Source organism: Amphibalanus amphitrite, unplaced genomic scaffold (assembly GCF_019059575.1).
Source record: "Amphibalanus amphitrite isolate SeventyFive unplaced genomic scaffold, NRLGWU_Aamphi_draft 000219F_arrow, whole genome shotgun sequence".
NCBI lineage: Eukaryota > Metazoa > Arthropoda > Thecostraca > Balanomorpha > Balanidae > Amphibalanus > Amphibalanus amphitrite.
The window spans coordinates 266,784-293,671 of NW_024881714.1; the positions used below are offsets into that span (position 1 = coordinate 266,784).

Below are 26,888 nucleotides of genomic sequence, written 5' to 3' on the forward strand. Positions count from 1 at the left end.
ATCACGGCTCAAAATATATAACGGCCGATATAAAAACGGCAACAATCGTACATACGAGCATTCCTCGGAATATCAGAGGATGAAATATATCGATGCATGGATCCAAATGAAATATTGCTTGTAATTCCTAATGCGGTAATGGTAAAATGGATTACAGAATACAGCTGGCTCGTCGCTGCCAGATAAATGTCGTGTGGAGTGAATCTGCTCATCGCACTGACAGCGTTGCGTTGAAAACATTGTCTCTTATTTTGCCAGGGTTATTGTAAAACAGCCAATCAAGAAAAGAAGTGATATGTTCGTCACTTAAAACAGATGTTGATATTAGCCAAGTTTTATTCGTCTTTATTTTCTGATTTGACGCTTATCCTTGCAATAGGAACTATAAAGCCAGCTGAAGTAACATACATGCGTGCTTCAAAACTCCACCGAACGAATTTCGCTTTTTACCAGTTCATAGTTGCGGATGAAATCCCTCAGTTCGCGCTCCTTGTCCTCTAACGTCTGGTACAGCTGCTTCATCTGGTTCAGCAGGTCAAACTTCTCAGCCTTCAATCGCTTCCGGTCGGCCTTGAGAGCTGTGGGACGGAGGACATTGACATGCATTTTAGTGACCTGGGCAGAGGCTAAGTAAGACGGTAACACGTACTCATGTATAAACGTACCTATGTACTCTGTAAGCTCCTTGTGCGGCAGCTCAGACCTTGGTTATTGACGGAGATGGAACAGGTCATTGACTCTAACAGGATACGACACTTCTCAACCAGGATAGAGCATTCAGTCATCAACCCGCTACATCAATAAACTCAACTCCAGGTGAAGTCATCTCGACTCCAATCTCATCGTGTCCTGTCTTCATTTACCAATGTCATAGTTTGTTAAACATGAAAATATGACGGCTACTTCTAGTGAAATAATATACAATGATCAGTTAAAATCATATCACAAACGGTAGTTGTATCGCGATCAAAGCTGGATGGCTCCTGCCTGTTGCTACAATCTTCAGACGAAACACAGAAGCAACACTACAGATGCGTCTACTAAATGCACCCAAGACTCACTGTATTCGTTCACCGCCACCCTCTTCCAGTCCCCGCCCGATTCCCAGCGCTCACCAGCTAACGCCTCCTTGGTGAGTGCCACCTCGGCCTCGCTGGCCTTCAGTTTGACCCTCAGCTGGCTGGCCTGTGTTTCCAGCGCGTCTCCGGCGCCGCTCAGGCCGGCCACCTGTGAGCGTAGGCCGGCTCCGCGCTGTCGCAGCACCTGGTGACTCGACTGCAGCAGTAGACATGCCTCGACGAGACGGGATTTGTCCATCGCCTGTAGCGCTGTCGGCAGAAGGAAAGGGAGGGGTCAACAAGGGGGACGGGTTTCAAAGGGCGGCAGGTCACACAGGGATGCAGATCATACAAGGATCAAAGGTCACACAGAGATGCAGATCATACTAGGATCAAATGTAGGTCCAATGCAGGTCACATGGGCCAGACAAAGGTCTCACAGGAGCCAGTGGCTAATAGAAATATCAAAAGTCACACATGGGCACAGGTCCTCAAAGGGGTACAGGCCACATACAAGGCCATGGGTCAAATGGCGAAGTGGAGGCACTATTGTGAGGAGGGCATCACAATGAAAAAATATATAAATGTTTGGCGTTGATGTTTGACTGGTAACACATGCGACTGTTGAGGCATATCGGCCAAACTAAGACCTTAACCCTCGCATGTGTGCGGCGTTTGCCAGCTTCTAATGTGTAGGGGGGGGGTCGGTTGGACCCCCCCCCCCTTGCCGTTTGGCCCCTGATCGAGCTAGAGCTTCGCGGAAAAAACGAGCGTGTTGCCCGTGACGAGAGGAAGCCGATGATACCCAATTTTAAGGTCCTAGGTCATTGGTTGACCTTCCAGGTCAGGTCAATGACCCAAAGTCGGGAAAATCGGGACCTGTTAGAAAGTCGTAAAGTGTGGCTGCTAAGGGGTTTTTCGGGGTGCTGATCACGAATATCGTGTTAATTTTGATCACAGATGATGTCTTGAAGCATTTATACCAGGTCGGGTCAGGTCAGGTCAGGTCAACCAATAGGCGTCGTGACGGGTATTCGTAGTACGTGTCAACCGCCTCTGACAGCTTCGTAACATGTTACAAAGTCACCAAAACTACTTCGTAAATGTTCAAATGGTTGCTAAATTCGAATTCAGCTCCAAAAACTAGCCTAGAAACATGTAAAACTCGAAAAAGTGACCCGAGGTCACCCGAGGTCACCAAAGGTCAATGACCTGACCTGACCTTCAGGTGACCTTGACACACACGGGAGTAACATCAAATCACATGTTTGAACGTTTGAAACCACGAAAAGCTTGCAAACACGCGGCTAGTGCGAGCCGACATACGCGAAATCGCGATTCCGGCCAAACATGGTCTCGGAAAAGAGGTCACAGGTCAAAGGTCATTTGGGTCAGGGTCATGAAATTTTCAGGGTAGGTGTCAAATTGATCAATGCGAGGGTACTGAAAGTTTCGTCGCGATCGGCCGCTTTTTACGCGAGTTATTTGCGAAAAACCATGGGGGGGGGTCCATCCGACCCCCCCCCCCTACACATGCGAGGGTTAAGATATGGGCACCAGCCTTGCCAATACGGAGAATGGTTCCCAAACAATATTGATCACTGAAGGCGTCAGTGCATCTAGAATGAAAAATAAAAAAAAATGATTTCAAACAGTTGCTGGAGTCCACAACACTGCACTGTGGATCCCTAACATTCCATCGGCACCTCAGCTCCGAACCTACCCCACTGCCGCCCGCTGCGTTACCTCGCCCCGCATACACCTGTCACGACTCCGCCCGCCCCCGGGAGCCGCCAAACATTTACCGGCCCTCCTGCTGAGGTGAGCAGCGAGCCACACTGAACCGCGCCGCCGGAGGGTGACTGGCCCGGCGACCGGACACGCCACAGCCGGCCCGACCCCCGCTGGAACCGGCTGGCAGCTCGCTGTGGGGCCGTCGGTAAAATAGCGCCGCGGTGTTGGCTGTGACAGCACCGGTGTCGTCGGCGACACAAAGGGCGGCGCCGCCGCAGCGGGCAGCCAACAGAGCGGCGAGGTCAGCCGTGCCGCCGCCGCGGCGTCTCAGACAGACGCAGATGCAGCGTGGGTGTAGGTAGGTAGGAGCAGTAGCGCAAATTGGGCAGCTAACGTCGGCCGTGGCTTGTGGAATATGCAAGTATAGCACAACACGGGGTCCTCAAAGTTTAACTAAGCATCCGTTCTTCATATAATTTCAGTGCTAAGTTTAAAGGCACGTTTTCGTTTCTTACTTATTTTCCCTAAAAAAGCGGAAAATTCAGCGGTCAAAACCGCAGTAGTCCGCCACACGCTGTCGCCAATGCTCCCCGCTAGATAACACTAGTGTGCGGCGCCGTAAGTTATGCTGTACCGCATAGCTTCAAATCCTGCCAATGGGTGGCGCTAGTGGTCAGCGCCTGCAATTATGCTGTGCCGGATAGCACCGGGCAATAACAAAGGATGCGGCCCGTGGTAATATCGATGTGAGAAAGCTTTTCGGCAGTACTCAAGCTGTTTTAGATATTTGCAGATGGGGAAATGTAATGGTTCGATGAAATATCACTGCGCAAAGTGTATGTCGGTGACGAAACAAGGATAAAACATTCGGTAATGCGACGTCACACGGGCCCTAAAGATAAGAGCTTGCGAACATAAAAATGATGTGTGGAACTATCAGCAACATTCTTTCATACTTTTACTCAACTCAGTTTTAAAACGCACAGCTGTTTAGTGAGCTGACCACGCTATCTCCATAAATATGAGCCGGCGGTCGGTAGATGGACCTCAGGTGTGAGTGAGCATCATCAGTCATCACCAAATGTGGACCGATCTCAGTCTATATCTCCGCCAAAGTGGGCTAGCGTTTGTCCTCATTCCCCACTATGGACCAATCCACATCACTGTGGATCGATCTCCTTCAGCCTCTCCACCAATGGTAGACCGATCTCCGTTCACATCTCCGTCCACATCTCCACCAATGTGGACCGACCGTTGGGGCGGCGGTCAGACAGAGCCCGCGCTCTGTCCTCCTCTGACACACGCCAGCCTCAATCGTGGCTAATTGGAGCATCAGTCAGTGGGGGCAGAGGACTGTCAGAGGGGATGTGCTCCGGAGGGGAGCAGGGGGAGGGAGGTCAGTCTCTGGGCGTAGCTGCTCCCGCGGGTGGCGGGGGGGGGGGCGGATCATGCTAGAGATAACTTTACTAATAAGTCATGGCATGTCATGGCAGGTCAACCGCATGTTATGCACATGTGATGGGAGACACGACAATGATGTATGGAGGAGTTCTGACTTGTCTTCCAGTCAACCCTCAATGACATTGAAGAGTGTCCAGAAATCAAGTGAATAGATCGCTTAAAAAAGTTAGTTCCCATCTCAGTATACCTATCACCGATTAACGACACTAAAGAGCTGCGTACGTTATGCGTGCGTGCAGGCGTTGCTTCCAGCTTACGTAGATACTAAATTGTCTGATTGTTACCTCTAAAAATATTGTCCTCCACAAAGCGCTATCTCTCTCATTGATCGTCATCTGTCTGATCAAAGCCAGCCTGCATCATCGACCTTCCTTCGGGACACACTTCTGAGGCCAAATAAACATTGAGCGCTGCCTTTCTTCGGGCCATGCGTTTAATGGTGCTGACGACGAAAAGCTGTGCCGTCCGAGAGGCGGTCTGAGTCAATAAACGGGACCGGCTCTGTCAGCAGTCGGCCACCTAAATCTATCGGCCAATTCATTTCCAGCTCGACCCTCGATTATTTCCAGTGGCCGCACCCCCACCGGTCCGGATCGGACTGCAGGCCGCAGTGAGCGCAGAACACCAGATGTGCCGGCTGCACTAGCTCCTTCATCTGATTCAAAGTTAGACAACCGTCCTGCTTTGAAAGTTTTCCGGTCAACAAAAAAGATGGCACAAAACTGGCATCAACGATAGAAGGGCGTCGGTTCTAATCTTCACAGCACCGCGCAAAAGTCAGTAGAATGAGACAACTTATGTGTAGAATGGACTTTAAGATATGCCATAAGATCAAAACGGAAGTCAATTAAAGGATTAACAACAATGAAACGATCTCAAACAAACACACAACTCATGTTCCAGAAATAATGAAAACCAATATTTTACAGCAGAATCACTTCCGGTTAGCTTTATGGTCTACAAACCAGCGCAGTCTGCACTAACCCGAGGCTGCAGACGCGCAGCCCAGCAGACGCCGCTGGCAAGACGCGGCACCTACCGCCTAGTCTGGCTAAAAAACCGTCTGGTTATGAGCGTGCCACACAGCAGGAGCCCATATAATCCACCGCATGAAAACCAGCTGAGGAACCCAGTGACTCGTAAAAGCATTCAGCGCTGCCGTCGCGGCGGCGCACGTCGCTGGGATCCGGGTGGACTCAGACGTATTTGCTGAGGCGTGACAGACAATGGCAGAGAGCAGATACAGCTCACGGCGCCAGTCTGATGTCAGTCGTCTGGATGGTTTTGTCGAACAAACGACGGGACGACGCGGGATGACATGGAAGGACACGGGAGGTCACGGAATGGCATGGGATGACACGGAATGGCACGGGCAACACGGAACGGAATGGCAGGCACGGAACGCACGCACGGAGGAGACGGGATGACATGCCAGTTTCGTTTGACGTGTAGCGCACGGCTTACGTCAGTCTTGATCGATTCCCGGGTTATAGATGACCAGTCAACTAGCCATCGACAGAACGGCTCGACAGGCCGGCTCGTCAGTGCGGCTGGGCAGAGCGATTCGGCTGCTGCTGTCAGCTAGTACGGGCCCTCGGCAGCCGCCGTCTGACTGTCTGTCACCAGTGGCGTCTGTCTGTCACCGGCAGATGAGCTATTCATCCGCAGATGAGAGGTCGGGCCAACGGTCGCGCGCCTCGGGGCAGGTCATCAGCGACCCGTCAGGACCCCGACTGGCTGGCCCGCCCTCCTGGGTGGCAATGAGTCAGACAGGTCGGCCGCCCGCCGGGATCTTTCCGGCCGACCCTCCGGGACATGTCATCAGAGTAGAGGAGCCGCCCGGTGTCCGAGCTGTCCCCAGTGGCCCTCAGAACCATCGGGTTAACAGAACGACTGCGGACGACCTCCGGCCAGCCGCCGGGCTCTCTGACAACATGAGATCACCACGGTTGACGTAATGGGCTTACCCATTTGGCACTGACGCCCGAGTCGCGGAATGTGAGGTGACGCTGCGCTGAGACGCACCACCGGACTTCAGTGGATACGGAACCGGGACGCGCAGGATTGAATCTCAGATGGATCGGTCTGGCTTCGATGGAGCTTAAAACAACATTAGCCAGACGGATCGCCAGACGAAACTAAAACGAAACTTATTATAAGAGCGAGAACACGTCTGTCGTCAAGCCAGGGCTATGGATAGCACGGCAATCCTTCATACTCTGACGTTTACGGCAACACACTAATTTCATAGGACGTGACGAAAGTTCGTTTCTAATTACGAACGCGGCACGAACTACCCCTTCCCAGCCCAGATGGTCATTCCTTTTCACCACCTCAGTCGACGTCATGGTCGAAAATAAACTCAGACAAACAGCAACAGACCCGGCCCCATTCACCCATCAGGCGCTCCATTCGGCCTTCAACGTCTCCTATGCCTACAGCTGGTCCACGTAGTTCTCACGTGAACTTAGCTGTCTAATGCTTTATCTCATACACATCCGACTTTTTCGAAGCTGGGGGTAAACTTCAAGTCATCAAGCTAATGTTCATATACATTGCCAAGTTCTTTGGATTTCAGATAGTGTGGAAACTCAGCATCTGCAGTGCCTAGCTTCTACTCTGTGTAGTTTGGCGGCAGGCCGTTCAGTTCCGTGACATGGAGCACACTGCTGAGCTTAGTGGCACCCCGCTCGGCCGCTCCGTAGGTATTGTGTGTCTTAAGGATCCACTACTCACCATTCTCGATAGCGCCATTCAGCGCTCCAGATGACAGCCAGAGCGACCTACGGAGCTGTGCGGCGTCCTGATGACTCGCGGCTCTCCGCGGGGTGGGCGCGGAGTCAGAGCAGTACACTTCCAGATACCGGTCGATGCAGTGCTCTTTGCAGAGCTCCGAGTGCGTGTCCATCAAACCCGCCTCGCAGCAGACCGTCTCCGGCGACCGGCCGCGCCCCAGAATCACCTCCGTGAGCTCTGAGGTCAGCTCTGAGGTCAGCGCTGAGGTCAGGGTCGAGGTTAGCGTCGGATCACCGGTCGGGTCATCCGGGTGGAGCTCGATCATGGCGTGGGCAGCGTAACGTGCCGAGTGCGTCTTCCAGTGTCGCGCTCTGGCCTCCTGCTCGGCGGTCTCCGCGGCGGCGCGCTGCGCGGCGATATATCTGAGAGATCGCGTGTCGTCGTCCGAGTCGTCCGGCGGCGGCGGCTCCTCCTCATCGCCGCTGGCCAGGTAGCCGTCCCGCAGCCAGGGCAGGTACCAGCGCTTCACGGCGTCGCGCGCCAGGCTGTGCGCGGCCTGACGCCTCTCGCGCCGGTGCCGTACCAGCAGGTGTCCGGGCTCGCCGCGGCGCCGCCGGCCGCTGCCGCTCCAGTCATCACCGTCACCGTCGTCGTCCGGGTCTCGGAGTGCGCGGCGCCGCTGTTCGGCCGTCAGCCGCCGGTTGGAGCGGTACCGGCGCCGCGTCTCGGTGCCCTGCACCACGAACAGGCGGCCGCGGCGCGTCTCCCCGCCGCCGCCGCCGTCCGACCTCTCGGAAGAGGCGTCCCGAGGGACCGGCTCATCCGTTACCCGGCTGACCCACGCCGCGCGCTCGACCGTACCCGGCTCCAGGGAGCAGCGCTCCTCGTCCCCGGCTCCCGGCTCCTGCTCCGTGGTATCCCATGGGTCTATGCAGCCACGCTCGGCTCCGAACAGCTCCTCAGAGTCCGCAGAATTCCGTCTCGCACCGCGAATATCATCAGCACCCCGTCCACTATCGCACAGATCTTCAGATTCCCGGGCCGCGCCGTATAGCTCATCAAAGTCTCTTTCTATGTCGTCCATATCCCTCCTAAACGCCTCTGTCCGACTAAATGGCCCCTCGCGACGACCCGCATCCCTGCGACCCGCATCACCATCGCCTCGCGCCTCACTGAGCGCCCCGAACTGGTGGCGCCCCAGGAGGCGCTCCAGTCCTCCGAACACTTCCTCTATGGAGTCATAGTCCTCCTCTCCGGCCTGCAGCGTCCTCCTGCGTCCTCCGGCTACGGATGAGGACGTCTCGTCGTCCTCCTCGATGGGCGCCAGAGGAATCGGTGCGGAGATGACCGGCCGGGAGCGCGCGGTGCTCCGACTGCGGCGCCACGCTGGGGGAGTGGTCACCCGCGCACGGTACACCTGAGTGCCCTCCGGAAGACCGTCACTGCCCGGCACCATCGTCACCACTGCCGAGCTGTAGTTGCCCATCGGAGAACTACCACGGACGGCACCACAGTCACCGCCACAGCTGGTGCTAAAGTTGGCACCAGTTGTAGCAACAGCGTCACTACCAACTGCACCACCGCCGTCACCACCAAGAGCAGCACCGGCGCCAACCCGAGCGCGCAGCACCACCGTCACCGCCGCTGCCACGCTAACTGATCATCATGACCGTCACAGTCAGCATCCCTCCCCAGTCGTTTCGCGATCCCAGCCACTGCGTCTTCACTCAAGAGCCCCTCGCCGGCACTGTCTCAGCAGCTCACCACTCTGCAGCTCTCTCCCTCCAGCCCTCTCTCCCTCTGCCTCGGTGACCGGTGACCGGCGCCGTGTCGCCCGTGTCGCCCGCGGTTATGTCGGCGGTCACGGCCGTCCAGCTCTGGTCCGTGTCCGATCCGCGCCAGTGGCTGTCCTGTCAGACGACCGTGGCGCGGCGGTAAACACAGCCCATCGGCGAACACATGACGCGGCGACTGAGGCAGCGGGGTTGGGACGCGGGGTGTGTGCCGGGCTCACTGAGGGGTGTACCGAGGTACGACCGAGTACACCCGAGTACGGTACACCACTGAACGTCACTGTAAGGCGGACAAGAGACGATGCTCGCTCTTAAAGACAGCTCTTCAGGCGAGCAGACTCCCACTCGCCGTACGGTTATCCTGACGTCACAGTTTGCGAATGTCAAGGTGCCACTCGGATGGACTTGGTCTGATAAGCTCGCCAAAGTTAGTTCAGTCGCCCACGCACTCCAGAAGCCCTATTCACACCACGCCATGAGGCACTCTCGTGATAATTCGGTGAAGCCACGCAGCGCGCTGGACTTTAGAGTGCCAGCGAAGCACTATATTTCTGTCTGGTTATGACGAAGTTTTGCCGACCCGGTGACATTTTACTTCAGTTTTACGGGACACATTGATCGTCAGGAGAATCACGCCACTTCTCGGAGAGTCTACAATGGACGATGCTGGATATTTTGCCAAATATAACATGCAGCCGTATTGCGAAAGAATTAAATCTTTCTTCACCGCAAGAACGGCTGAGGCTCCAACAAACGATGGTCAATTTAAGTCAGAATACTACGCCAAGCAGCTTGTTAGCATAATTTTATGCCAGCGCTTGAAAGGCCCAATCTCGTACAAACGTTGGAATCTCGCATTAATGCCAAGATACGGCCAGTCTCCGAGTCACAGCACATGAAATATATGCAAACGAGCACCGTCAGAAAGGCGCCAGAGCAGTAGTGCGCGTTGGCACGGATGCTGGCAGAGATTCGCAGTACGCACAGCCCAGCCGGGGTGCTGACGACGCTCCGAGGCTTCCTGGAGCTGTCACAGCTGCCGACGCGAGCTTCGGAACGGCCGAGCGCTGGGGACGCGCTCCCTGCAGTGCCGGCTGAGATAAAGTTTTGCACTAAACCAGCTTATCTCGGTGTCAATAAGTGTCGAAAGAAGGATAGCGATCGGCCGATCGCCGAAGTCTCTCGCAAACCAAGCTGGAATTTTTCGTCGACAACACTTAAAAAAGTGATTGTTTTGTCACTGTCACAGATCCTCTCTCCGCTATCACTGTCCTCTTTCCCTGTCACTGTCCTCCGTTCCGCTATCACTGTCCTCCCTCTACCGTCACTGTCCTTTCGCCGTGTCAGTTCTCTCCCGCTGTCACCTCGCCGCTGCGTCGGCCGACCGCTGTCACTCCGGGCTCGTCACTGGGCTCCGCTCCTGACCGCCGCCTGAGGGGCGACGTCGCCAGAGGGCAGCTGATAATGTTGCATCGTGCGACCGCCGGGGGCGTGTACGGTTTCCATCGTGCACCAAGGTAAATAAACCCGGCGGCGGCGGCCGCGCCGGCCGACGCGGGGCGCCTGTCCCTGCTGACGGCACGTCTCGACCAATCGGCAGCCGCCCGGTGCCGGTGACGGCGGCCGCTGAACAGACAGCTGTGGTGGCGACAAGCGGCACCAGGCGACACTGACACTGGCGAGATTAACGGCCGCAGAGGCACGGCGCTGACAAACGGCGCTCGATTGCAACAGATGCGACATGAGATGCAGGACGGGCGCCGAGGCTGGTTGGCATCGAGCGAGATTACAGCGGCTACAACGGCCGAACAGCTTACGTGGTGATAAATTCACAATTTATCAGCCCTTCAGCTTCATTTACTAGATAACCAGCAGATCCGAGCATCGTTGGTGACTCAAAACAGCCCCGGGGATCGTGTCCTTCCAAGAAAACGCCCGGCGGCTGTCACTGAAGCTCGAACCGTGCCAAAGTGGAGCCGCGGTCCCCAAACCGCCCTGGCGTGACACACCACCAGGGCTGCAGCTCCAACCATCGAGCAGCCGGCTGGCAAGAGCTCTCCAGCCAATGCAGTCGCATGTCCATCAGCCACCAATGGGACTGCAAAACAAACGTCTAGTCCCGCCGTCGACAGGAGAATTCGGAGCGGCCGGCGCCGGGCGTTTGGCGTGGTCGCATTCCGAGCTCGCCGGCACCGTGCACCGGACCGACGACAGATATTTAGGCATGCTGATTGACCATCGACAGTCGGCTCAATGGCTGGAATGCCGTCGAGCATACAACAGTGGACGCTTCGAGCGGCAGACCAGTGTCACCTAGACAAGAGCCTTGTATGGGCAAGATATGTCAACTATGAAGCGTGAGATGTCCGCGTGGGGAGGATGGCCGTGGGTTGCCGTCCGAATTAAATTTGATTTATTCAGTATTGCACGGGACTGGTGTGTGATTTATACAGAGCAGCGCCGGATAGCTTGGTACGTGACCCGTGAAATTTCAGAATCCATCGATCGCAGAAGTCCCACGAGGCACATTCCCTCCTACGCTCCGCTTCCGGAAACCATGTCTTTATTCGTGCAGCTTGCATCAGCCCCGCTCCGCACACAGCCCGATTTAGACCAGCACACTACACGATCACGTGATCATCCATATCCATGGGCTCTATATGATCTCGGACACCACGTGACTGAACATATCAACCCACCGTATGCAGACTCGGCACCACGTGATCCATCTGCGAGAGCCCGTTACATGCCACGTGACCTCTCAGCGGCCCCAGTTCTGTTTATGAATGGTGACGGCGACCCATAAAAATGTGCCGTGAGAGGTGCATCTGGCTGGCGCCGCGCGAGGCCAGCAGGGACTCCATGGTCACATTCCATGCAATAAAACCGGCCCGCCGTACGCGGCCAGACGGCTAATAACTAAATGCCTGCCCTCGGCCGTGCGCGGCTGTAACGTCAGCGGCCGGTTAGCTGTCGTGTTTATAATAGCCGGTCAGGCCGCCCGCGGCTAATGATGGAACAATCACGACTGGTGACTGGTCAGAAGACGGTCCCGTCGTGTCGCAAGTGTCAACTCTATAATTGGGTACGTGCTACTTGGTGGGTGGCGGGGTGCAATGAAGCGATATTATCCGGGTACAGACTGAGTAAACTGGGAAATGAAAGGAGGCATTGAACATAGTTGATGTGTGATGTGTTGATGTGGCAACGAAGATACCCTAAGCTACTTTATGATTGATGACTAACAGGTCCATGGCATTCACATGGCCAAACAGCTCAGACTGTTGTCTCTCGTGGTCTCGCTGAAAGTCTGGATGGCTAGCCAGTGTAGGAGCAGTGCCAGTTATGTGGCAGGCATGGTGTGAAGAAGACGGGAGCCGTTATCAATTGAGAACTTAATGAAGATGGGGCGGTTATGACCACAAGGCTTCTGCCGCAGCCATTTGGACCAAGTCTGTGGTCGGCTGTGCATGCTGGGCAAACGCTGAGTGCTGAGTATGGGCGTGTGATTCAATGAGGTAATGAATCATTGAGTGCTGCTGAGAATGTGATTCAGAGCTCGGCTAACAGCTCTGTGAATGGTCCAATGATGAGCTGCACATGGCACTGACGACAAGAATTCGTTGGAATAAAACGGTGCCGCCGTAAAAAAGCAACTTTCAAGTTCGATCACTAAAAAGGAAGCAGCCTAAAGACAAGTAAAAATAAAATCAATGGCATCCTTAAAACGTCATAAAAGTGCTACCAATATTCGCACCCAGCTCCAGCATTCTGAACAGTTTATGCACGCCAAACCGTCCTGTCACCATCGCGTGGCGCCGTCCGTGCGGAGGCCATCCTTTGGCTGAGCCTTGAGGTCACCCCCGACCGCGCAGTGGCCGGCCTCACTGACCACAGTCCCAGCCCCGTCCGCCCACCGAGCAAAAGGACATACATGGTTTGTTGAGTCTGTCGAGACATGTTTAGCACTGAGCCGCACCCTATCCCGCACAGAATCTCAACGAGCAGCCGGTGCAAGCGGCCGCCAGTACGGCCTTATGGAGTCGTCGCCGTCTATGGTCATCCATCGCTTGACCGTCACGCGGTTCGCTGCTCGTCTATAGCTCGTCTATCGCCCGTCTATCGCCCGTCTATCGCCCGTCTATCCTCCTACCATTCCCCAGCGCTGGCCTTTCTGAACAGCGAGCCCGCCTGAGGACGGATTGCGCCACTCCCATACGGGTACGGGTTGTCGGCTCGCCAGCATCGACCAGAGTCACCGATATCGATAGCCTTTGCCGCCGGCCGCGCTAGCTCATGCATAAATCAGTTGACGGCTCGTGCGCGCCGCGCAGCTCGCTGCCGCTCCTCTCGAGTGGTCTGACTGGTGCGGTGGGCCATTCGGTCCCTCTGACTGGTGCAAGGTGGGCCATTCGGTCCCGACGAACGTGCTGGTAGGACTCGCTAGGAGGTGGAGCAGAGGCAGCCTCCTCTCCAGACGAACATGCCAGTTTTTCGTTCACCTTCATTTATCGTCTTTGGTTTTAGTTTCTCGGCTCATTCTCATTCTACTCTCACATTCTCACGCGGACGGTGATGTCGTTCGTTAGGCGGCCAATCTGAACCTGTCCCGGATCGTTCTCCTTCCCTCCAACAATTCACTCCTCTCTCCTCCAATATCACCCCTCCTCCAATCTCACCCCTCTCCTAGCTCACCTTCTTTGTCGTAGTAGGTGATGTCCTCCTCAGACAGGTCGCCTGTGTCGGCCGCTGCCGGCGCGGCGGTGCGCTCCGGGCTGATGGTGGATCCCTCGGAGCGGGTAGGTTCGGTGGCAGGAGCGGGGGAGCTGGTCCGACTGCCCGCTGCCCGCGCCGCCCGCTCCTGGGAGGGCGTCGGCCGCAGCCGGTCACCGCTACCAGCCGCCGCCGCGATCTGAAAACGAAACGGGAGATTATAAAGAGGTTGACATATACCTGATGTGCAAATACTATTGGAAGAAATATTATAAGAAGGTAAGTGGTTAACATTATTGTAACAATTTGCACCACCACTTTCAAATTTAGATAACAGGCGATGTTACTGCAGCGAGGGTTGAAATAATGTCACTGAAAATAAACAACCAAATTTGTCAAGGCTTCGATCGACGTCAACCAGCATCATATTTTCCATCAGTTCTTCGTGATGCCATCGAGATCGCATACATCAGGGACAGGATTTAGCCGGGATGACATCACGCGATCTAGGATAACCGGCGTCTTTACTGGAGGCCGGCTAAACAGGCAGTACGTCACGGGGTGACTCGGGGCCGTCAACTGACGTGGACAGGCGCCAGGAGGGCCGGCCGCTGCTAAATCAACACCGTCTGAAGGCTGGACACGTGTGGGGGTGTCTGAGCGGCATCACACCACTTTGCCAGCCAGCGATACACTCGGTGTTGGCCGATGGTCGGTAGTCGGTACATGCCTCATACCGCAGAGGTCAAGCCAATCAACGGGGAATTCGTGATACTGTTGGGAGTGACAGATAATGAATTTTTGAATTCATCGGATGAAGCTCAGTTCACCGATTAAAATGAGCATTATACATGACAGTTGGCCTAGGAAGAAAGGGTTTCGTTAAAAAAAACATCTCTACTGTTTTATGTTGTATTTTTCGCTTCCGTTTTTCGTACGTTCTGTAAAAGCTCAAGCTGGACGGGCAAAAATGATCGAAGCGGCCGAACCCATCCAATCGCCGTCCAATCACGTTGACCATGGCTTCGCTGCTTCATGGCGGTTTCCATGGCAACCGTGTCGGCCCAGCTGATCAATCTCTGCCAGGTCGGCAGCACGGTGATGACCGTGCACACATCCCTGGAGGCAATCAGTCACACCTGTGCTGACCGAGCACACATGCGCCGTGGCCCTGAGGCGGGCCGGGGAGGCTGGGGAGGCCTGGGAGGCCGGGAGAGGCCGGGGAGGCCAGGGGAGGGGGACTGACCTGGTCGATCATCCTGTGTGTGTCTGCCAGCTCTGACCTCAGGTCAGTGACCTGAGACTGGGCCACCTGCAGGTTTCCGTCGATCCGTGACCCCAGGATCTGGTTATCCTCCATCATACTGTAGAACTTCGTCTGTGAAAAGAGTAAGACACGGCAGGTCAACAAATAGACAGCATGATATCCACAGCTTTATTGCATCAAAGAGCCCCGTGGGGTAATCAAATGCAAAGGATCAAACGAGTTGTTTGCATAATTCCCTTTAGCTGACGACCTAATTAGAACGGCATGATAGACAACAACCCAGCGGAACCAGACACGCCACTGAATCCACTCTTCTCTGTAGGAAATTGTAACAGGAAATCCCCTTCATGAAAGCCAAAGGCAACCATCTTCACCCATAAATCCACTTTTCAGGGGCCCGCTGCGCCAAATTTCCTGCCGAGAGGCGCCGTGCCGTCTGGCTCACCTGGCCGACACGAGAAACACCATGGGAGCTGACAAACGAGTCTCGACGCGGCCGGGAACGTTTCAATATATGACGCCGCTCGCGCCGTGAGCGATTCGTTCATCTCGACACAGCGCGCTCGTCATCCGTTACCCGCTGGGGCGCGCATAAATACTGGAAAGGCGGCCGGCTGCCCATCCGTCCAGGGGTAACTTGGCAGCCGGTCCCTTGGCGGCGGGCGGCGCAGGAAGGCGAGCGGAGTGTGGCGGGCGGCGGGAGGCGAGCGGCTGGATGCAAAAGGCAGAGGCGGAAGGCGGATGCAGACGGTTGACTGTGGCGAAAGGCGAGCGGAGTACGGCGGGCGGCGGGAGGTGGGAGGCGCAGGCGGACGATTGAAGGCAGACGGTTGGCTCTAGCGGGAAGCGGCGGCGGCGGTGGTGGTGGTGGTGGTGGATGAAGGCCGAAGGGTGTTGGTGGCGGAGGGCGATGCAGTTACGAAAGGCGGATGGCGGAAAGTATGACAGCGGCAGAAATCAGGCTGCCATTGAAGCAGTGGAGCAGATGTTACAAAAAGCCAGGGCGCGGCGGGGAGTCGCTCAAAGACTGACAGTGACCTACTCCGCCAAGTCAGTTAAACGGTTTAGCCCGCATCCGGCGAGGTCGGCCCACCGCCGTCGGGTGCGTCATCCGCTCCGTCATCATCACCGGTGGGCGTCATCACGCTGGCGTTGGTGGTGACGCACAGACAGCGGCGCGATCACTGCGGCTCCCGTTACATCCGTGTTTATCTCTCAGACAAGGCCGACAGAAATAGAGGAGAGGGAGGCACCACACCGCGACCGCAGGACCGGGACACAGTGCCAGACGGGACGGGTGGGAGAGGTGGGAGTGGGCGCGGGTCGGACCGGGAGTAGGGAAAAATGGGAGGACGGGACTAAGGAGAGGATGGAACGAGCAGACGATGACGAGACCATATAGATCTCAAAGGACAGGACTTTAAATTACAAATGGATGGGAACATCAGTAGCTTTACCACGACTTGGTGGAGGCGATAGGAATGGAAACTATAAATGAGTTGTGAACGGGAATGAGGAGCACAGGTGGGAGACAAGGTGAAGGATGAAACTGGATAGAAATGGCATACATGAATGGCGTAGAGGACGTTGTCCAGCGTGGATGCTTCATCCTGCGCTGACACTGGAAAGACCCGTATCGTCCCAGCTGACTTGACGTGACCTACCTGACCTGGGGAAGCCCTTCTGACCCCGCGTGACCCCTCGTGACCCTCGTACCCCGCCTCTTGTCAGCACTATAGGGACGGCCACACGCCGGCGGCCACAAACCCTGGCGCCGACACGACGCACTGCTAATATTTGCGGCGACGAGAAATATTTAGAGTGGCCGCTCCGGATATAAAGTGGTTTACCAGTGCGTCGGGAAACTGACGGACGGTGCGCACTCATTCTGTCATGAGCGCAGAGCGATAAGTCGGCCGTCGCCATTGCCGAGACCATTAACCCAGACCGGTTACGTTAGTGTGAAAGGATAAAACTGAGATAAACCGGCGATGCGGCAGAGTTATAAATGGACGGGGATTTTAAAAGGAGGGAGATTGCAGTGCAGCATGCTCAGATTACATTTAGATTGCAAATATATTAAAGTTTTGCTACAATCGCGAGTAAAACGTTTATTTGCTAAAGATATCGGAAAACAAATGTTTCTATTGCTTGACAGAAGACATCCCCCTTGCCGCGTTAAACTATGCATACTTAAATTTTAATTCGATTGGGCATTGGGACCGAGAGAGCCAGACAGTGCAATTATGCAGCAGGTTCCTATCGGCATTACATTAGCCTTTAAAGTGTGTGCCTTCTCCTTCTCATCCCCAATTTGGGTGAAAAGTGAACAATGCCCATGGTGAACGCGCAACGGAAAATTGTTGTAATCCGAGCCAGATGTGACCGTCTTTTGTGAAATGGATAGGAGCGCGTTGGTCACGAATTTCCCAGGGGTAAATTCAGGCCCGATTCCGCGAATCATCTCCACCTTTTGCGTTTGTTTGTCTCCGAGGAGGCGTTTAAAAATGGTTCAAAGATCTCACTGCAGTGCGAGAATAAAGAAGCACCACCGAAAATCATAGACCAAATCCAGTAGCAGGCGGTACGCGCGGATTACCTGTGGACTGGGCAGCGGGCATAGACTGGACTGGGAACTGTGGTTGTGAACTTCGGATGGTGGAATGTGGACTGTGAACTGTGGAGTGTGGATGGTGACTATGCGCATGCGGGCTGCAGGCTAGGAACTGTGGACTGCAGTCTGAAAACTGTGAACTGTAGACCACGAACGGCGAATCCGGCATGAGCACTCACCTGTGTCTCGCTCAGCATCTGTTTGACGAGAGCGACCGAGGCATACAGGGCGGTCTTGTGGCCCTCGGAGAGCGATTCCACCTCGTCATAGTCGACGTCCACCTCACTCAGCTGGGTGTGCAGCTGCTCCAGCGACTGGAGAACTGAAACAAAGCAGAAAGGAGGACGTTAGGTGTGTCGGTGGACCAGGGGAGGGCACAATGGGATGTAAGGGAACACAAAGATGCGAAATATATGGAGACGCATTTTCTTCGTTTCCAAGCATCTAGACGGATTTACCATGGATGGCTGCCGATATTTCCTCGTTGGTTGAATGTGGCCAGTCAAATGGTACGCCATTCAAAATCAAATATCAAATGTGCATGACATGGTAGTCCGACAAGTCAGAAACCGTTCATGTGGTAAATGAACCAACGTTATTGTTACGACTAGACATTAATTTCAACAAGCTCTCGCGTTCCAGGAAGCCAGCCAGCGATGATCCCAGATGGACCACAGATGCAATCAAACTCTGACAGCCTGCGCCTGCTAATGACAGCTCCCTTTTACGGTCCATTCTCCGGCCCCATATCGTCTCCGTCGACTGCCGCCATCAGTCGGGCGTCGCTGAACGTCGGCCGAGACCGGCCGTCTACGCGTCGTTGTACCGTGCCGCTCGTGCGCGCGGGGCAGCCTTCGAGGCCAGTTAGCCCAGTTGCCCGCTACCGCGGCTCGTCCTAATGACCGGCTGCGTCGACTGCCGCCCGGGGACGGATTTATCGCAGCCATTACCCCAGCCCCACCCCGTGCCGTGCCGTGCCGTGGTGTGCCGTGCCGTGCTGTGCTGTGTCGACTGTCTGGCCCCACGTCGGGTTATACCGACTCTCTACCATGCATGCGGCCCGGAGTCTTCCGACTGTCTACCGCAGACGGCAGGCATTGTGGGCCGCAAGGTCTGCTGTGCAAGACCACCGACTGTCTTTACATAGCCCATAAGACCGCCGACTGTTTCTCCACGGACCATAAGGCCGCCGTCGGCTGCTGTGTGGCTCGAGGCAGCTCGGGTCAAGGAGCAGCCCTCTGATCTTCATCCTAATACTGTTACCACAGTCACACACACGACTGCCTCATAAGTCTCTTGGTTTCCCGCTGGGGTCCACAGACAGCTCCGGAAGTATGTAATTATGTATTGCCCTATGTTATTGTGTTCCCCTTCCGTCGATCTGTCTCCGGCCCGCGGGGGCGTCTGATCACTGACGGCTGCTGTTCCGCCTGGACGCGGTCAGCGGGACCGTGAGCAACCCTTCCAGAACGCTCCCCAGGGACAGTCGGCCGTGCCGCTCTCCGAAGGTTCGCGGAGCCTCGCCCGGGGAGTGTGGCGGTCCCTCTGAGAGCAACTGGCCACCGTCCACCGATCGATAGCAGACGGAGACTCACAGGGCCCGACCCTTCCCACCGCGGTTAGGAGTCAATTAAATTAATGGCAGCGCTAGCAATACCGGGGAGACACAGACGCTGTTTGATAGCGTATCTCACCGCTCTTCATTATGTTTATCGTACCCTAATTCCTTTTAATGTATCTTTATTACACAGACCTTGAAGAAAATACATGTCGGGAGATAGCATAAATTGCGAGATTTAAGCAGGAAAATGTTAAAGCGAGTAGTAACAAGCATCAGTGATAAATGGTCCTATATTTTCAGACCGGTGACGCCTCCTGACAGATGAAAAGCTTCCACAAGGTCCACTAGCATCAAACCATGACGTGAATAATGCATGCCTCGCTCTTATGACAAATGATCAGAGGCGCGTTTAAGGACAAGACGGACATATAGCTCACGCAGGCCGTGGTCTTTTAGCTCAACGTTGCAAATGCATGTATAAGATCAGCGGCGTTTTTAATTCTATGGAACCATTTAAGATCTCAATGAAATAAAAATGGGACACATAAACACAAGCGAAGAACACCAGAGCACAAAATGCTTTCACAAATTAACGGTATCGCTATTGCTGCATGTCTGAAACACTTTCACGATCCGCAACACCAGCTTCCGATTTCTAATTATGATTTTGATTATGAACTGATTATAATTATGATTTTTGATTATTAAGAATATGTATGCTAATGTTAGTGGGCAAAGGCATGTCGAAGTCGCATTCCGAAGATAAATACCATCGTCCCTCACCAATCCGCCCACGTCCTCCGCTCTTTCGGAGGGTGAGTGGCATCAATTCTCCCTCGTTCTCGTTAATTTTCATTTTCGCCAATTGGGAGACCAATTTTCTCATCCATGAATAATGACTATCTGCCCAGGGTTACTCCTCCCATCCACTTAACTGTTCTGATGGAGGCATCACAGGCTCCGCCCATCATTAATGAATGGTTTTATCGAATGAAGATTAACGAGAAAATGTTTTAAACTCAAAATCGTTTATTTATCAGATTAGTAGAATGTTATCATTTCAACGTTCATGGTGACATTGTATTTCATTATAGCCCCACATTCCACCGCTTGCATATGTGTGGAATGCGACTGTGGTAGCAACTTTCAAATTAATGGACATTGTAAATTTGTCATCACACTCAGCAAGCCTCTGTCAAAGCTTGAGCTTGTCAAGGCTGTTAAGCTTGAGCCTTAACCACAGGAAATGCACTATCACTATCAGAATGCAACTGACAAGCCAAGTTAATCTTCTCAACGTGTGGTAATGTCATGGTGTCTTACGCACGAATCTTCGCATTTGTTAGGTTTCTGATAGTAATATCATTACCTTTGACCCGGACGGAATAGCAAAACATCACAGAGGTCTCGGGCTTTTCCCCGAGCGATGCCTACGTTTACTTATAGGTCACACTGCACCTGTATCGCCTTCCCGGTTCGCCAGGAACTGCGCAGCGCCTGTCTCTGCATACTTGATGACACGGTTAGACAACACTCCACCGCGCAATGCATCATGCTGTCATGTCGCCGCATCAGGTTACTAAATCTAACTCTAAAGCGCATTTACAACATGCATTACCGACATCCATCCTTTGCTCTAGCCATGAGAAAATCCACTGATGACTACCCACACAAGAAGCAGAGGGTCATGGAGTACCGGGAAGCGTTCTGAAGCGGCAATCTGGGTCCCTTTCAGCCTCTGCCTCCGGAAATCCGCCCGTGCTGTCTGACGGGAAGGGAGAGAGCGGAGGTTGGAGAGGGCGGAGGTTGTTGACCAGCCCTCTGAGCGGTACCGGAGCTCTCATCACCGGGCCTCGTTAGCACCCATTGAGTGGCGCTGGGCTCCGTGGTGGGCGGTGGGAGGCGGCGCAGAGAGCGACGACCGACTCCGCTGTCGGTATGGGAGGTGGGACAGAACGTTGGGCGGCTGCGGGAGAGACTGAAGAGAGAGGAAGGTGTGGATGAGAGATTAGGAGATTGAAGAGGAGGCATAAGGGAAACCCAAAGAGGAAACCGAGAGGCATAACTATACGAAAAAAACAAAGACCCAAAGAAAAGGTGGATATAAGCGAGAGATTAGCAATAGAACAGTGTGGGAGCTCGAAGGGTGAGGTTAACAAGGATGGTATCGGGTATATAGATGCAGATAATGTATGCAGGGGGTGAAAAAGAGAGCTAAGGCAAGATAGTCGTGGAACTGAAGACCCAAAGGACCTTCGATAAACAAAGAGACGAGCGGAGAAGATTGAAATGGCGCGATGAAGCGGATAAGGCAGCAACAGCAAAAATATATGGTATGGAAAAGAGATGTCAAGACGTTCATTCAAAATGAGTTGTCAAACAACACTGGGTCGGTTCTGTTCGGCAGAGAAGCTACATAATCCATAATCCATATTGATGCGAGACAATACCAGACCGACTCGTAACAGACGACACTGATTGTTATTGTTATTGACGCGCTGCAATTTACCACACAACAGCGTCTCGGGGACATCCGAAAACAAAGCCATCGTGGAGAGGGATCGGTGGTATTCACGGCCGAGCGGTTTGATATGGGCCGACTCGGGGATGGCTGGCGGCGGCCCATTCTGCTGTCAGGCTGCTGTCAGTAGCGCGGATATGCGCCGCACTTAGCATGTCGTAAAGTCGGCGGGCGAGGCGCAGCTGGTCGGTCGGGCTGAGGGTGTTTGACGATGGCGTCGGGGTAGGTAGAGTCGATGGGTGCCGATGGGCTCCGATATCGAGCTGTGGTGGCGCTGCAAGGTCACATCGATCTCATGCGGTGAGCGGTGAAGACTCGGATGCATTCCCTCCCCATCAATGCTAGTTCGTCCTTTGACGGTTCTGTACCCCAACAAGCAACGACGGGATCCTAAGAAACGACTTGGAGATTGGAGCTAAAGAAGAGCGCTCGCTGACAGGCTTGCTGGGGCTGAGGGGGTGGCAAGTGGCAACAAGGATGCTCGCAACTCACGATGGCTGAGAAGTGAAGGGTGTTCTGAGCATTGAGATCAGTGGTACCTGTAAAAAAGTGATTGTTGCATCGTTCAGCTAAATTCCGTACGTCGATCAGTGTCCACTCCAGTCAGAATGGGAAAGTCAGCCCGTTGGTATGCTGGTCAGTCGGGAGGTCACCTCCGTAATCGATGTCCGAGAGGATGGGGAATGACACCGAACAGCATCTATGACCCCTCTGGGACCAACTGCTGGTCCTAATACCAATAGTCAAGATACGCTCCACCGTTAACGTCACCGTCACTGTCACGGACAAAATCAACGTCGTCACGGACAAAATCAGCCAAGGTTCACCGCATTCTCCACTCAAGTTCGGGAAAGTACGCGTCTCGGCGGCACTCGCTCCCGCATACAAATACCACGGGGTCGAGTTCTTGCAGCTGCCGATCGAGCTGACAGTCCGATAAGTCTCTGATGGCCGGTTCTAGGAACCATCAGGTCCAAATGTTACTGTGCAGCAGAGCGCAGCACCGACTGAGATTTGTCTCTCGTCATGGTTCACGGCGGTGGGCGGAGGGGCCGAGGGGGCGGGGGGTGTCTTTTGAGGCAGAGCGCGTCCGATCAGCTCCAGGCCCAATCAGTAATCCCCAGGCGCCGATCAACCAAACCAAACGACTGTCAAACAGGACAGAAACGCTACAGACCGCCCAGTGTTTATAACGGCTGTGTTTTGGAGATCGGCAATCTGTACACATGAGAGTGCTGTTGTTATGCATCACGTAGCGAATAAATAAATGTATGCAATGACGCTGTTTCACGTTCGGAAGTCATAAAAAAATGTTTGACCACACACAGATGGCTTAAGTGTTGAGTGAAAATTGCATAGATATAATCACGATTACCTGTTATTGTGGACAGTGGTGCCGTTTATTATAGTTCATAATGCAGCTGAAGTAGCGGGCATATGCTGACCCGATGTTTCTGACTATTGTCCGACTGATAAAACGTTGCATCATTATGGCTTGGCGAAAACGTTCGGTTATGGCTCAGGCTAGCCGAGCCCTGCTGGCTGCATTTGGAATCGAATCACATTTTAAGAGAAGCCATCGATTCGTGCTTTAGAGAGGTTGAGGAGAGGAGAGAGAGAGAGAGAGAGAGAGAGAGAGAGAGAGAGAGAGAGAGAGAGAGAGAGAGAGAGAGAGAGAGAGAGAGAGAGAGAGAGAGAGAGAGAGAGAGAGAAACTAAGAATACAAACGAAATAAATAAATAAATTAATCAAGTCCGACTTGTTGAAATGGTTTCACCACTATAGCAATGCGTAAGATCCGATTCAATAAACTTCGGAGGAGAAATAGCAATGTTGAATCGTAAATAAAGACGCCATTCACAACCTATAGATACGTTCTTCTACATGAATATGCCGAACTTAGACAAACGAGGTCTCCGATTTCGACACCGTGACCATGCCACGCCTCTGATTCTGACACCAAGAGAGACTGCTCGCTCACTGATGTGTCGGTTCCAATCAAAGGCACGCCTGTTGGGTCCGTCACCTGACCCGGGCGCGGTCAGGGCGTGACACAGTGTCACGGCGTGACACAGTGTCAGAGCGTGTCGGAGTGGGCGCGTGTCACGTCACCTCCGACCTCCGGCCGTCGCTAAGCAGAAATAGACCGGCCACGGTGACGGCAGAGGCGGCAGTGACCGAGGAGATGGGTGTCAGAGGCGGTGAGAGAGGCGGGAGCAAAGGCGGTGACAGAGGCAGGGAGAGAGAGAGAGAGAGAGAGAGAGAGAGAGAGAGAGAGAGAGAGAGAGAGAGAGAGAGAGAGAGAGGGAGACGGCGAGAGCCAAGAGCGGTGCCGAAGCCCATGCTTTTGTCTATGATATCAATATGTAGATCTCTCGGCAAAATAAAAAGTGAAAATTCTGAATCTTTAATCATCTGACCGACCCGTGACCGATATCTGACGGACCCCTGGCCCATCCTAGTGCTCTCACCGACCTTTGACCTCTGTGTCGGACCGGACATCCTGGTCCGACTGCTCCTGTTGGCTGTGGGCGTGACATCCCGCGGCACAGCCATCACAGGCATGGCTTCAGATGATGAGAAATAAGGCCATCAGGCCAGAAAGCGGAGCTAATGTCAGGCGACTTCTATAGAGATAAGCTGACAGAGGGAGACACACAAAAAGAACAGCAGAGACAGCGACATGAAAAGCGACTTTGTACCGCGATAACTGTCATCGCAAGGCAAATGATCATCCCCTGCTTTTAGCAGTTATCACGTAGGTTGGGTTTGATAGATCGATCAGGATCACGGATGCCAAAGGGTGATATAGACATCTTGGATGGACAGAATAGTGCAAAACCCATTCAACATCTTATGAAGCAAAAATTAGGCATACGTGATTAGCGAGTATCAGTGTCATGAAAGAGTGTATCCTAATTTTGCTGGTGGTATATCGGCTCCCATGTTTACTGTGGCGCGCATGTCCCTGAACTTTAGAGGTCAAGTGACACACAACACAACAGTGAAACAAAAGTTACTCAGACTTTTGCCGTCTGACAGCGCCAACTTTTGAACAAACTCTCCATTCGAGCACGCCCGAGTCCGATGCGCTCTGGCCACTACTGGCTATTCTTGCCAAACCTGAATCTGTCCGAATCTGCCTGCCCAGAGCTCATTGGAGTCTGAAATGTCAACTTAAACAATGCCCGACGACGGTCAGGAATCAGGGGTCATCGGTCTGACCTGTAAACTCCACCGAAATGAGGCGGTGCCCCTCCCCCCTCCCCCCCCCCCCTGAGGCTCCGACCGGTCACCCGCCCACTACCTCGTCTGATTGAAGTTGCCGCCAGAGAAGGTCACAGAGGTCAGACGCGAGCGGCCCGACAGCCGACCAGACGGCCCAGCGCCAGAACAAGGGCCATGATAGCCGATAATTCAGCCAGCCCCGGCCCGTCAGAATAATGTGCCGACCGCCGACCGGCGCGCACGGCTTCCTGAATATGGCCGGGACGTCCGCATGGAGTTTGAATGAGATTCGGGTGAAACAGAAAAGAATGATACTGGTTGTCGTTGAGAAGTAGCGAAACAGTCCGGCTTAAGATTGAATAAGACGATTGCTGGCGCTCGGGATAAAACAAGAAAGCTCGGCGAGGGGTTCGGTCGCCCTGCAGTGGTGGAACAGAAGGTTCAGATAACATCTGTTTACCGCATTCCCAACTACGACGTACCAGTAGAATAGTTATGGTTTCATTTATAAATCTACGGAGTGCAGATAATTGCAGAATTGCAAACTCCAGGTGTTCACAGGTGTTGTCATAAGTGCTCACTTATCACATAAGTGCTGGTTGCAATAGCCACAGCTTGCATCCAGCAGGTATCAGAGTGGCGTTCTATCCTTTACCAAAGCTCACTGCAGAGACGGTTATGCCGGATTTTCGCCTTATATCTGGCAACAGCCGACGTCAAGCTGTGTGCCCACCAGTGGCCGATGATAGGTCTAATGGTGAGCTATGGCATCACAATCGATAACGAATGGCATCCTTATCGATAATGGAGGATATAAGTATCGGTAAAGGGGTGCATGACCATCGATAACAGATCCGCGTTTCTGCATGAAGTTTCAAGGGTTCAACGACCGGCCACGCTTTCTGGGACACGAGGTTGATACGAGTCTGAGAGGCTAATGATTCACAGACATTTGGCAATGATTCAACCTTGATGCGCACTGTGCCAGCGGAACCGCGTGTAGAAATAACTGGGACATGCCTCAGCTCGTATGCGGAACAGAAAATGCTGCTCACCGGAGAATCAAACAATGAAACTCGCGATGTTAAAAGCGTCTTCATTAGCGGACGCGGGCTGAGAATCCGTCTTAGTTCTTCCAGTCATGCGGTGCCGATCGTTCTTCGCGATAATGAAAAAATCCACGCCGTACGCCGGAGGTTTGACGTCATCCCGACCTTAATGGCATTCATCGCGTTCCAGACATTCACGGACGATGACCTGAACACCGAACAGCCTGACGGGATAGACAGCACAGACGACGGGATACCATGGGTGAATGGGTCTTCACGACTTTCGAGGAACTCCAAAGCTTGTGCCTTTTTCTGAGTCGTGGATTGCGAGTCTCAGTCAAGTCTCGTGACCTTTGAACAAGTTTCGTGCCGTGTCCCTGAGTCTGGTCGCGTGCCGCACCTACCTACCTACCCCGTTTTGTGCCTTGTTCAGTACCGTGTCATATTTCGTAACATGGAGCTAGCTTTGAACAGTCATGTATCACGCACATGAAGCCTGCATCTGATTTCATTATATTTATATTCTCTAGTTCAACTCCTCTGAGTCTGGCGATTCTGCGTTTCCCGGCACGTCTCGTCAGCCGGTCGGGGTAGCTACATCCGCCCTCGCCCGATTACAATCAGGACCGAGTCTCTCCGTCCCCTTCTGTCCCCACGGCGTCCGCCTCAGGCGGGGGACCGGGGACCAGGGTAACCCTGTCGATCGATGAGGATTGGCCATGCTCCGACAGTTCGTCGGCCCGGCTTGGTCGTTCACTTGGACGCCAGCCCTGCCGGTCCGCCGGCCAGTCACCGCGAGAACCGGCCGCACTTGCTCGCCGGCTCCCGTAAACAGGATGAATGGGAGCTACGCGGGCGGCGGCGCGGCGGCGGGGCGGTTGTTCGATTGTTCGCGGCACGGGCGACACCAGCTCGCGACAATGGGAGGCCAGCATAGCGAAACGTGCGCGCAGGAAGTCGGCGACGCAGAAGAGATCCTAATGAAACGCCCTGAAGCGTGCACGCGCAGAAAAACTGCCGACCGGAACGCCGCCCCAAAAACCAGTCTTGGCATGACAAAGCGGAGGAAAGAGGTAGGGTCTTCCCAGGTCGAATTACCGACGTAACACGGTTCAGGAGGGGCAGGGGTGGAACGAACCTGTGCGTGACGAGG

General features: G+C 54.0%; 1 protein-coding gene across 6 annotated transcripts in view; it reads right to left on the reverse strand.

Moving 5' to 3' along the window:
- The window catches only part of LOC122385425 (liprin-alpha-1-like), a 53,510-nt gene that overhangs the window by 13,143 nt on the left and 13,479 nt on the right, over positions 1–26,888 (reverse strand). For 4 of the 6 annotated variants that reach the window (XM_043373683.1, XM_043373682.1, XM_043373679.1 and 1 more), the window contains exons 3-7: positions 17,556–17,698; positions 14,742–14,873; positions 13,478–13,694; positions 1,116–1,328; positions 451–578 (exon numbers count right to left, since the gene is read on the reverse strand). In XM_043373683.1, coding sequence (XP_043229618.1) covers positions 451–578; positions 1,116–1,328; positions 13,478–13,694; positions 14,742–14,873; positions 17,556–17,698 — 833 coding nt within the window. Of the gene's footprint in view, positions 1–450; positions 579–1,115; positions 1,329–6,989; positions 10,192–13,477; positions 13,695–14,741; positions 14,874–17,555; positions 17,699–26,888 lie in introns of those variants that run through there. The other 2 variants (XM_043373685.1, XM_043373684.1) reach the window with 2 other exon arrangements.